This window comes from Bombus huntii, chromosome 9 (assembly GCF_024542735.1).
Source record: "Bombus huntii isolate Logan2020A chromosome 9, iyBomHunt1.1, whole genome shotgun sequence".
Taxonomy (NCBI): Eukaryota; Metazoa; Arthropoda; class Insecta; order Hymenoptera; family Apidae; genus Bombus; species Bombus huntii.
The window spans coordinates 2,083,173-2,096,036 of NC_066246.1; the positions used below are offsets into that span (position 1 = coordinate 2,083,173).

The 12,864-nt window shown below is 44.1% G+C and overlaps 1 protein-coding gene across 9 annotated transcripts in view; it reads left to right on the forward strand.

Annotated features, from left to right (window-relative positions):
* LOC126869185 (dystrophin, isoforms A/C/F/G/H) overlaps positions 1-12,864 on the forward strand; it is a 439,586-nt gene that overhangs the window by 89,516 nt on the left and 337,206 nt on the right. For all 9 annotated transcript variants that reach the window (XM_050625398.1, XM_050625397.1, XM_050625396.1 and 6 more), the window contains one exon: positions 9,888-9,993. In XM_050625398.1, coding sequence (XP_050481355.1) covers positions 9,888-9,993 — 106 coding nt within the window. The remainder of the gene's footprint in view (positions 1-9,887; positions 9,994-12,864) is intronic.

The following is a 12,864-nucleotide window of genomic DNA, read 5'->3' on the forward strand; positions in this document are numbered from 1 at the left end:
AGTCCCAACAGCGAGTCCTAATTTCGTTCGAAAGGATTTAAGGATCCATTTGCCCCCTCTGTTCTTCGATTCGTTATCGATGATCAATGGTTTTGTATTTGGTCGAAATTCAGTGGAATACGCGGCGATAAAGAAACGATGATCCGGTTGACCGATTTATTTCTCGATTGTTAGTATAATTTCTTATTATTACATTTTGTTATCTATAACATCTTCATTATCTGGCGATATCGTGTCTAGTTTGCATTTATTTTTAATCAGCTTGAATATTCCTTTTCATAAACTGGCAAGTTAACATCCGCGTTTAATTTCATGCATCAAACTTCCTGATCCGAGAGCATTTCGTTTAAACGGTTAATCAAAAACGATTCGATTCGATAACGCGCGCAAAACCGCGCTCGGATAATCTGTATAGAATAATTTATCTGGAATATCGTATAATTATTGTCCGGTTAAATTCGATTAGAACAGCATCGGTCGGATGATTAAGTTAATATCCGTTTCATGGAATATCGATAGCGAGGAAATTTACATGTCCAACCTACTATTCCAACTTATCTGTTATCCGGAAGAAATTCAAATTGATCTCGTCATCGTTGAGTCGTTAGGTTGGATATCCACCCTTCGAATATCCTCCAATTTTCCATCGCTCTATACCTGTCTTGTCGGTACTCATTTAAAAGTTTTGACATTGCGGTAAGCCGCATTATCCGTTACCTCGACTGGTCCCGCAGAGGCCCACGCAGTTTGACTGGCTGACAGTCAGCGGTTTGACGTGTCTCGTCATTTCCAGTTCCCTCGCAGCGAAAGGTAATTTCTTCCTTCTAATATTCGAACCGCTCTGCTTTGTCGTATTTCCAAATCTAATCGTAAAATTGCCTGTAACACAGGAAACTAGAAAATAAACAAAGATATCCACCGAGACACCGAGATTGTGATTTCGCAGCTACGTTTCTCGCTTCCGCCGCTTTAAACAAGGCGCCCCAGAATGACGACGTATCGTCGATCGTGTACGCTAAGTTCAGAGCAAGGTTGAAATAACGATAAAAGGCCAGATCCTTGGTCTTCGTCTTCGGTCACCGTAGGTCACTCGTTTTACCTTGAAAACGTCGCATATAGATAGACATCGATGATCGAAGATTATACGAGACGAACATAAACACGTCGTTCAGACTTCGTATCGCAAAACTGGGTTTTGTTTGCGACTTCTTTTTTTAACGACCACTGTCGAATTGCAGTAGTTTACGGTTCGTGCGTCCGTGGATTTACGGGGAGACGGTAGAGCAGCGACAATGAGGACGTTTTCGGACGCATTGCGATAAATTCGCGCGCAAAGTATCAGTGGCGCGTGCTCGCGGTGAAAGTGGCGCGTAAACGCACGACGGAAACGATGGGGCCGCGCGTGATTTTCGTCCAACGATCCTAAACGGGCGAGTTACGAAGGAGTTGGAACCGAAGCTGCTCGCGCGAATAAACCAGAGGAGAATCGTTGTCTGGCGGAGAATACACAACGATGCGCGGAACCGAGAAAAGCCAGGCGGAATCGTTTCGTTAGCGTGTAAAGTGTGTGTAAGCGCGATGGATCGAAAGGAAGCACGATCGGGTAGCTCGAGTAGCTTCTCCGGGTGTACCAACACTCTACAACTTCGATTCAACGTAAGTACACGATTTATGCTTCGCATCCGAACGCCGAAGAACACGAAAAAGGATGAGTCGCGACGACGAAATCGCAGCCGCCTCGCGTACTGATATTTGCTCGCATTTAACGGGCTTAATGACGGTGCCGGGTACGGGAATTTATTGCTGGCCTGCCTGCGCGACGTTGTTCCTCGACAGACGAGTAGGTAAAAGGAAACACGGGAGAATTACAGAGCTTAATATCAACCAGCGATTCGTAAAGTGGCAGCTGTTTTCTCTTGTTTCAGGACCGTCGTTTACTTCAGTCCCCAGGAATGAATGCAATTAAAAAATCGCGTTTCCCGTTTCCAGGCATTGCCCCGTAATCGCGCGAAGTTTCAAGAGGGTTGTTCTTCGGTTTTCTAATTTCGTTTATTACCTTTAACGAGTTTAAAAGAAAGGTTTGCGTTGGCGAACATTGAAACGCATTTTACTCGCTAAATACACACTCAGCTGGTTCTACGAACTAAGTAACTAACTTTGCGTTAGAATCGCATACGTCGAACAGACGACATTCTATCAACGTGATACGAAAGTCGGGAGACGTAAGGATCTACTATGTAAACCAATGGGTAAAATTCTACGCGTTAAAACGCGTATTCCGACTTAGCGAACGTCGTTCTTCCACGTCTCGTTTTTGCCTGGTTCCTTCTAATCTTCGCAGGTTGCAGGTCGGACGATCGACAAGCCAAATCTTCAAAGCGGAGACGGTTTCGTTTTAAGTCGAATCTATCGCGGAAACGAGGGCAGCGTTTTCTTTGATGCGGGTAAAACGAATTTCGCGCGAATATTGTCCGAGAAGGAACTCGGGGAACGCGTCCCTGGCCCGAGGTCGCGTTCTCCCGGGATAAATCCTACGGCCACGAATCCCGTTGCCCGATAATTTCGTTTTTTCCCTCTTTCCTCGTTGGTGCTTCGTTCGCTTCTTTACTGGCCGCAATGCAATAACATCGTTCCCCGGACCACTCTTTGACGTTACCCTCTTTTCTAACGGAGCCTCGGCGAACCGCTTTACCGGAAAAATAGAAAAGAAAATTAACGACGTCAGTGAAAATCTTCTTACCAAAAACCATGCCGGTTACACCGAGTTTTTTTTCTCCCTTCCCCGTTGTAGACGTTAGCTCCGGGTTAGAAGGATATCCTCTTTGTTACACCGTAATTCCTCTTTCTTTCGCCTGCCCCGCCCCCCTCTCTCTTCACGTTCTTTATTTCCACCTCAACTTCTCGTTTTCTTTCTGCCTCTTTCTCACAACCTGGCTTCTACCCTTCACGCTCGCATGTTCTCTCCCTCGTTCTTCTCCTTCGTTCGTTGACCGTAAAAGTCTACGTAGACGAGTGTTGCTGGTTTTTCGGCCTCGTCGTATCCTCCTCCACAACGTAACTTTCTTACGCCACGTTCAAAGCCACGTCTCGTTATTCTCGCAACTTTGCGATCGTTAGTTCCGCTAGGAAGGGAAACTGCAAGAGAAACAGGCCGACTAGTACGTTTCCCCTCCTGGCGACGGTAATTCACGCTCGGGCCGCATTAATTATCGATCAATCCGTAAGCTGTTGAGCCCTCCCTGCTGGCGCGCTTACTGGCTGCTCGCTTGTAGCAATTCTTTTTATGGGTTAAACGATGTAACGGGATTCAAGGTTGATCGGAATGTAATCTCTCTACACCTAGAAGATTTTGATAGTCGGAAGAAAGAAGAAGAAACTACGATGTTCGAGCTTTTGCTTGAGAATTTCGATCGAGAATGCAAGGTAATACGACAGGCAGTGTATCTAACGATAAAATAACGCCGAAATATAGCTCTCGAAATTCTCTTTCTCTTTTTCTCGACAGTCTTATGCTTAGATCGTGACAAAGACGTGTTTTCTTTCTTTTCTCCTTTTTTTTTCTCGCACAACACAGATTTTTCGCTCGATTCTCGATCGCTCGTCATCCGCGTAAATTTCTGCTACCTTACGCTGTGAATATTCGTGTGGACGCGTTTCAGGATTAAACAAAATTTGATAAAAGAAGCCTGCTACGGCAATTGCTGGCCGTAAATTGCGAGCGAAACGGTGATCGTTTATAGCCAGCCAAGGCACGTTTATGAATTATCTTTACGACCTGTGAAATTTGTGACGCGACGTTTTATTTAATCGACTCGGGTGAATTATGGGCCGTGACCTCGGCTGGCGTGCATATCGACTGTTCTCTCCGTAATCGTACACGGATTTCTGCCACGGCAGGACTTTGTCGACGGAAGGACACCACCGGGGCTTTCCACGAGATTCACAGAGATCAGAACGGTGTTTGTTAATATCGTTAAGTCCGGTTTTCGCTGACAAGACTGTACGCGACGGCTGTTCCTCCTCTGTTGCTTCACTGCCGTTTCCATTAACGAGACTAACGCGTACAACGTCGACATCGTCCCCTCTTCGCTTGCGGTACGGAATGCAGGTCTACGATGGTTACTCTTTTTATTAAAAATGAGCCGTCACGCCGGTGCGATGATCGATCGACGTTGGCCAAGTTCGCTGTTCACGATGTTCGCATAATTTATACGGAGCAACGAAAAAAGTCCTCGTATACTACGCTATTTCAATTTTCTCTGACAGTTTTGCGTGTCATCTGCTGCGTTGCGTCATTTGCTGATTCGTGATTCTGGAATGACTATCGTCAAATGTTTTTCTAGACAGACCAAGATAGTTTGATAAAACACAGATAGCACGCTTAAAATAATTTGTACAAATAATAGTCTCCGAATACAAAGACGATCGATCGATCGATAACTTTGATTTCATCGTGCAGTCGTGTTCACTGCGGACCATTAATTGGCCATCGCCTGCGTAAAACTCAGGCTGAATTTGTTATTATATAGTAAAATATTCTATATACTAAACTATATTTGTCTTTTTAATGCCGAATCAATTTTCCACTTCTGGTATTGGTTTGTTCAAGGACTGAAAACTCGTTCAAATCGTTTTATGCCACGATAACCTATCCTGTCCACGACATTTCTCTATTTTAATTAGAACATTCCGCCTGCAAACCTTAAATTATCACGCGTGGAAGAAAAGAGCATTTGTCGGTAGAACTCGCGTCCTCTGAGCGGCTGTTTCTCGTCCAGTAGAGCAGCCATACGATTAAACCAACGGTTTCCGCCGTGCTTGTTCTACGTTTCCCACATCGTCCTTGTTTCACTTCCCATTGAGATGCCACATTGCTTTCATCAAGCGTCGGTCACGAACAAACGTTAGGCGATATTGCTTGCCGATATTTTTCACGCGTGACACTGTGCCCCGGTTTGTACCTGGCATAAGAAATCAAGGGGCACCGTATATATGTTTTCGAGAGCGTTGCGCTGAATAATGCACCAACTGATCGAGTAAGTTTCCATACTTTGCGACGGTTATTCAGACCTCGCAACATTGGTAATGGACGGTATTAGGAAGGTAGGCGTAGGACGCGTCGCTTATGAGGGAATATTTCATAGCTGGGAAAGTTATTCGAGGCGACTAGGGCGACTTTAACCGATCATTTGTCTTACGTCCGTTGGACGAGGAGTATTCTTTGCGCGGAAAGAGAGAATAAAAGTACGGCTCTTCTTGCGATAAGACAGCATCCTCTTCCACCCATTCCCTCCTTTCAATTACCGTTTAATTGGATTCGAGGAAAAGACGTGTACGTCGGCTTTGCCCAGCGTGATTATTCGAGCGGAACTCGAGTTTGCCAGAGAGAATCGTTAGGAGATCGTTGTTACCTGGTCGATGCGACGTACTTTGGCGTAGCCTGCTTTATTTAGCCTCTGCAACGGAGAAAATAATGTCGATCTAGTTTCGCGTTGTTTCGAAGGAAAGTATACGCTCGGAAACTGTAGTCGACAGCGGGTTGGCGAAGGTACCGAGAGATGAAACGATAACAGAGCGCTCTGGATGGCGAGAGTAAGCTATAACGAAAGAACGAATATGGAAGCGAACATTAGAAAATCAATGCAGGGTACACATTTCTGACGGACGAAGGACTTGGCGAGGGCCGCGAAATCAACGAATAGCGTTTGCGTTGGCAAAACCGAGACAGTGTCAATTTTCATTTGTATAGTCGGACAAGCAGATTACGGCGGTTAGATATTAAAGGGAACGAGCGAACGGTGGTACGCGTTTTGAAACGCGGTTTGTAACTGTTCGTCAAACGTTATCGCGCGTCGACTCGCGTCTTATCAGCGTATTGGCGCGGTGCGTTCTCGTTTCAAAGCGAAATTTCCTACGATTTAGCCACGTCGGCGACGCGCGTTAATTACTCGAGACTTATCTGGAGCTGCATGCTGCCTGTTGTGCGCCAAGGACGGCCCAGGGAAATGCAATTACGCGTGTGTCTGAACCCGTTGACTTTTCACACGTGTATCAACTTAATGGCGTAATAACGCTACGTAAAAAGGGAACTAACCGTGTCAAGGATGAACGATAATTCTCTTCTTTTAAGAAGAAACGAGGAACACGAGGGCGAACTCGAGAGTCGAGACAGACTCGTTGATGCCGGACAAGCGTATTATATTTTTTCCTCTTTCCTCGTTTCCTTTTTTCTTCTCGTTTCGCGAACATTAGTTAAGATTACATTCGTGTTGCGCCTCGTTCGTAACGTGCACCGCTAAACAAACGCAGGAAATGGAAAGAGAGAGAAGAGAGAGAGAGAGGGGGGGTGAGAGGTGAATAAAATACAGAAAAAAGCGTAGCTGGAAGTGCAGCCAGTCCGTTGACTGAGCGGATTAAAATGGACGCGACAGGAGGTGCTGTGAATATCACTTTTCCAGCGTGAACGATAACATTCAGAATGTTCGAGGCCACCGGGTATCTATTGAAATTCCCGCGACTCCTGTTTCAACGGATCAAATCCTACGGGTTTTCCATTTGTTACCACTGGCAGACGAGAATGTGACAACCTACTGCCCGCTGCCTTTTCAACGAATTGGAACGTAGCGTTCGATCAAACTATGGTTACCCTTTCGATCCAACGTCCACGATATCTCTTTCGTTCGGAGAAGCATCGAAGAATATCGAAATGGGACGAAGGATCGTGTGACGGGTATTAAAGATGATTAACGTGGACTAGAATGACAGATGCGATACACCTCGCCAAGAGTACTCGACGCCAGTACAGAACGGTGTAACACACCGTCAAAGTTTTCCCACGTTCGTTCGAGTATGCGTTATTCCGTGAAAAATAAAAAACTCGGAACTGGAGAATTCCAGAGACCTAGAAATTGAGAACTCGACGACTATAAAAATTTACATTCGGCCGACCCTAAGAACGCTCTAAAAATCGGGGATTCGATAACTTTGAAATTAGAAAAATTGCGAGTCGGGAAACTCTAGAATATTGGAGAACTCGCGAAGAATTCGGAAATTCCAGAACCTCAAAACTCTAGAGATCGCGAATTGAAATTCTCGATAATACCACGACCTAAGGATTTATGAATGAACTGAATGAGGAAACGCATGATTCATTGATTCAACTGCATTGTGTAACACTGCGATACATAGAAAATGACCGTGTACTCACCGTCATCGCGGTATGTCGGAATAACAACAGCGTTGTTTCGTAACGCCGGCAAAGTACGTCCGCGTAAAGTTCGACTGTGCACGTGTCCTTGTCATCGCTCTCTTCGCGCCACTCGACCCATAAATCGCGTCGCATTTTCACCTGGTATTAGTACAGTTCGTTTCACGCATGACGAAGTCGCCATTATCCAACGTCTATGGGGAGCACTCTCGTCTTTAACTTTGTATCTACATAACGACGCGATGCATCACCATACATTATACTGGACGTCTGGTGGTTTCCATATTTTCGTAGTCCCGTCGAGCTTTCTTGAGCCTCGCTTTCTCCGTATACCGGCGAGTTTTCCATGCCGCCAGTGACACGGAAGTAACGCACGATCGATTACACGCGAGGCTTATAAATAACTTCGTTTGTGTGTGGTTGCACGATGCTCGGATTAAAAACGAACGATCGATCTCCTTAAAGAATATCCTTAAAGAAGATCGATTAATCGGATGCTTTAGTCAGAGATTATTACGATCACGGAACTGAAAGTTAACGAAGAAATCGATTTCGATTATATTGGCGATCGAGTTACAATTTAACTCGTACTCTCCGATAAATAAATTATCAACAAAATGCATCTGTTTCGTATAAAATCCTGACTCGTAATCCATCAAAGAGCACGTTGGATAATTTGACTATTCGGCTCGATAGGAAGTTGAAAAAGAGAATCGTCTATCGACGAAAAGAAAGAAAACGGATTACCAAGATTAACCGAGTAATCCAGGCCGATCTGGTTAATTCGACGACACGTAGCCAGCAAAGAGTCGGTTCAGCATCGAGCGAAATTGGACGAGCCTGTCCGATAATAAAAAGCGCTCTCCTCGTGGACTATTAAGATATTCGATATATCGATCGTCGTCTAAATCGTTCCCTTCGTTGATTTTATAACTAAATTTTACGATACACCACGCCATACAGTACGCGCACGCGGTGTTGTTTCAACCTGGTCGAGCTAAGAGATTCGCTAACGAGGCGAATGAATAATTTGAATTCCTGCTTTTCCATGGCTGGTAATCGGTCCATAATTCATCTGAATTCCACTCTCATCGCGCAGTTCACCGTTACCAACGGAAGGAAACGTAATGACGTTAAATGAACAGCGTTCCCTTTTCGCGGAACGGAGGGAGTTTGAACGTTTCACGGTTAGTCGACCATAGGAAAATTAATTTGATCGTTAGGCGAGAACGCGAGAACAGGATTAGAATTCGGTGTAGTGAAGCGCGAGGCAGCCAGTCGTTCGGCTTGTCCTTTTATCTCGGTCTGGTGCAGATTAGCAAGACTTAACACGGTTATTGTTTTCGTAATCCGCAGAACACCTCTGGTTCGGTAAACATTTTCCTTTGAATACGCCACCGCACGTCACAGTGACTTTCTTCTTCGAACATTCGCACTCTGTTTTACCTTTCTTCTTCCTTAATTCCTCTTTCATATTCTTTTGATGAACGAGACGTTTAATAGAACGCGAACGTTGAACGCGAGTGACGAGAATATCGTACCTGTCAACGGCAAATAAGTACGTACATACATTGATCGAAGCTGACGCACGGTGTACTAGAAAATCACAAAGGCGAATTTCTTCGGTTCTTGTTACGCGTAAGGTACAGGAAAGAGCTCTGAGCTTTTCGTAGCTCCTTCCAGCGTACACGCTTGTTTGCATATTTTATTCAGAGATTGTTGTCTAGCTTTATCACGCTAGAGAAAATTTGCTTGGAGTAACGAACATCGCGATTAGTAACATTTTTATCTTAAAGCTATACTTTTTACGTTATCTACGATTTCTCAGACGAATCTATTTATTTTTTATCGTACGCTACTTTTATTCACATTCGCGAGAAAATGTCTCTTGCGTCGCCGTTCGATGCCATTACGTTAATTTATATTTTTAATTATCTTAAAATATACCCGATTCTGGTCACGTTTTCTGTTCGAAAGGTTTGACGTTCGTTCGTTATTGCTCGATGTTTACTCTTTCGCATCGAGAAGTAACAACGATGCGAGTAAGTCATCTGCATTTGTATCTTTCATCGAATATAAAGCGACAAGTTTTAATTAGTTGTCGGTTCGCGTGATTTTATTACGCGGCATAATTACACGGGATGACAGGGACGGGTAATAATACGCGTTTCGTTCGCAATATGCTAATTAGGTTTTCAAAAAGCCGGCGCTCCTGTGCTTGTAACAATGGACAGCGAAAATGGTAGCTCGGTTTCTAGGATGTCTACGACCGATCGATAGGCCCGTGTAGCAGAAAGCAGCTACAACGAAGAGGCAGAAACAGGTGATCGACCCGAAGCTTTCGCGGAACGTTTGATGGAAACGTTCTCGCTTCGCCGATATTTCTGAATATTTTTTCTCCTTCCTGGATAAAAGTCCGAAAAAAACGTTTCATAAAGTAAAAATTCGAACCTGTCGTTGCGATCCGACTTGTCGACGATTTTAACAGCTCATCGTCGAATTTTACGTTTTATCTTTAATCCGGTTCCCCTTGGAAAATGGGGAAAATTTCAGAAATTCGTAGGTCGCTGAAGAAGTAAATAACACTGAGGAAACAATGCTGCTTTATTTATAACGTTTATGTTTATATATAACGTTTAAGGGCGATATTAATCCACGGATGTCTGGTTTGCTTGCGCAGGATGTCCTACGAGAGCTGGGACAGAAAAAGCCGCAGCTGGACGAGCTGGTGCACACCGCGGAAGCGCTGCGTGCGGACACCAATAGACAGCAAGTGCACGGCAAAGGTAAGCTCATTCTCTTTTCCCCTATTTCAAGCCGTTTCAGCTTTCAGAAACTTTTATTTCGCGTTTCCATTTAATTCCACACGCTCCAACCTAATTCCCGTTACGCGGTTATTCACAGCTTACAATTGCCAAGTATTTCGAATTACGAGCGCTATTCGTTAGGACAGGTGATAATTTATTACCAGTTAAATCGTGAAACGAACGTAGGACGAGATTGGTAATGAGAATATCGTCATCGCGGAAGATCGATATTCGTATCGATAGCCAACGACCTTAATAAGTTTTTGTCGTCGCAATTGATAAGGGTGCACGGTTACTGCTTGCCAAGCACTTTTCAGGCCCCGGCAAATTTCAGAAGTTTAATTATCGGCCTTGATTGTTCGACCAAAGTCTGTAATAAATTGAACCATCTGTTCCACGGGACAGCTACTTATTATACGAAGTATCTTGCTCCAAGCCGTTCTTTTCAATCGTTTCTTACATCCGATTGAACGGATCGCGTGCAAAGGATTTCTCCTCTGTCAGCGATGTTCTTATGAAATCGTCAATTTGTCTTTTCTTCTACCTGCAACTTGATTCCGTAATAAGCGATCGGATATCCGAACATCGTCCTAATGATATAGTAGGAATATTAGCTTATAGACAGCTCTTACTCGTGAAATATAAAATAAAGTAAAATAATTTACTCTCGTTTAACACTTTGACGGTCGTTCTTTGCCTTCGCTTTGGTCGGCTACCGTCGCGTTTACGAGATTTCAGTTTCTTTTTTTTTTTTTAATTTAATCGGCACTTGAAAGCGAGGCAAATAATTTCTATGTTCGATGGAGCTCTATCGAAGCGAAACGATTTACTAATGCATTGAAAAGACCAGTAATTTGCGAGTCTAATGATCCAGTGAAAACGAATGCTCAGAAAATGATTATATTCCTGCTTCTGGGATTATATTCTTAAATTAAACGATATAACTGTACGGGGCAATCAGTAAATAAATAAATAAATTTATATAATCATAGTAATCACAGTCATATAATAACAGTGCTGGAAGCGATCAATGGCAAAGCATTGACGCGGTTTCATTTTCTCAAGATCTTTAAACTCCGACGATTCCTCGATTCTTAAAGATCTCACACGCAATCGACTTTCTACGCGGCATCGAGCGTGCTGATGCGAGTTCTTCGGATCGTTCCACGTGCGTTTTCCATACCGTAACGCTGGTAGTCGATTCTCGATCACTCGACAAGCATCGACTGCCGAATATTTTCTCAACGGTAATTCCAGCCGTTAATTGACGACTCTTTGGTCTATCTGGGTGGATTGGAAATTAGCTCGGCTAACCGTTTGGGGCGAGGCGAGGGATCCGATTGATTTGGAAACTTTTTAAATGCCCGCGAATCTGGCGCGGATTGACGCAATAGAGGGTCGAGCGCGGAGATTAACGGCGATGCCGTTAATTGTTTCAAGAGCCCTGGAAAACTCTCTCTCCCGCCGATGTCGCATTGTTCCTTCTATATTAGCGTGCCGGTACTTGTCAGTCCCGTCTGGTACTGCGCCCGTGCATTATAGCCAGACGATTCTTTCGTCCATTGTTTTCAGCAGGCCGCCCACTCTGCGTGAAATAGGGAAGAAAGGGTTATCAACCAGTTGGTTCCCGTCTCTTGCGTTATGCGTCGCAAGCTACGCTTCTCCTCCAGCATTCTTATTAATCGCACCTGCGCCCCCTTTTACCGTATTTCACGCTATTAAATGTCTTGGTTTCGCGTGATCATCAGAATCATGGATGTTGACGCAAATTCGTGTCTTTCGTAGATATAAGAAAGTACTAACGAATCCGGCGTCTTTTCTTTCTTTCGCTTGAAACATATTATTTTTTTATCTTTTTCGATGATACGTTTTTGCATCTTCAAGTTTTGTATATACGCGCGAACATCCGCAGTATGGCAATCGTATACGTCGTTTTCATGGAATCGGTGAATTTTTCGTCCAATTGCATTAATAATTCCACGACGTCGATGAATAATACGGTAGAGATCGAAGAAATTCTTATTCCTCGATATAAAGTATACAACACCGATCGTGCAATAATAATAGGACAATCTAGTACAATTTGAATGGACAGGAAAAAAAGAATATTCGATGTCGTGACGCTACTTCATATCCTTGTAAAAACTCTACTTCGTATGGAACTTGCGACATCGAGGTGAAAACTTGTAATTCCTCTCTCTTTAACTTGATCGGAACGTATATACTAGGAAGAAAAATTGTGCGTCCAAAGTTGGCCAAGTTTATCGTTCGGCGGTACATAGAAAAATAAAAAGGTGGCCGTTTTATCGATCTAAAAATCGCTCGTACTCGCAAGCTGTCGGTTTACGGGTAGCAGCTCGATGTCTGGTTTTCCGTCTTGGCTGGCGTGCACGTGCCTCCTCGAGATTGAACCGATGCTGAAGTGGCTCGACACGGCAACCTCGGGTATATCGAAAGGCGGCCGCATTTCGGCCAACCTCTCCACAGCAGATTTTTCATAACGGTCACGTTATCAAACCGCGGCAAATGCCCACCTAGTCCGAAGTGCTGCTGTTCCCTCGCAGCCTTTAATTACCAGCACGAAACACTGACATGCTAACGCTCTCGCGTTTCACCGCCGTTTCTTCTATGCATCCCCTGTATTATACGCTCGAATCGTTCCGGCCCTTCTTCTACTTTGTTTCTACGTAGAAACGCGCTCCTAACTTTTTATATTATACGTCGAACCACTAATCACGTGCGTCTCGTTTCTCGTAGGTAGGAAATTGGATAGAGGAACAAATCGGATATTAAGATTTCTTTGCAATTAAAAGTAAATCGAAAATATTCCATTGTTGATGCACCGATTTA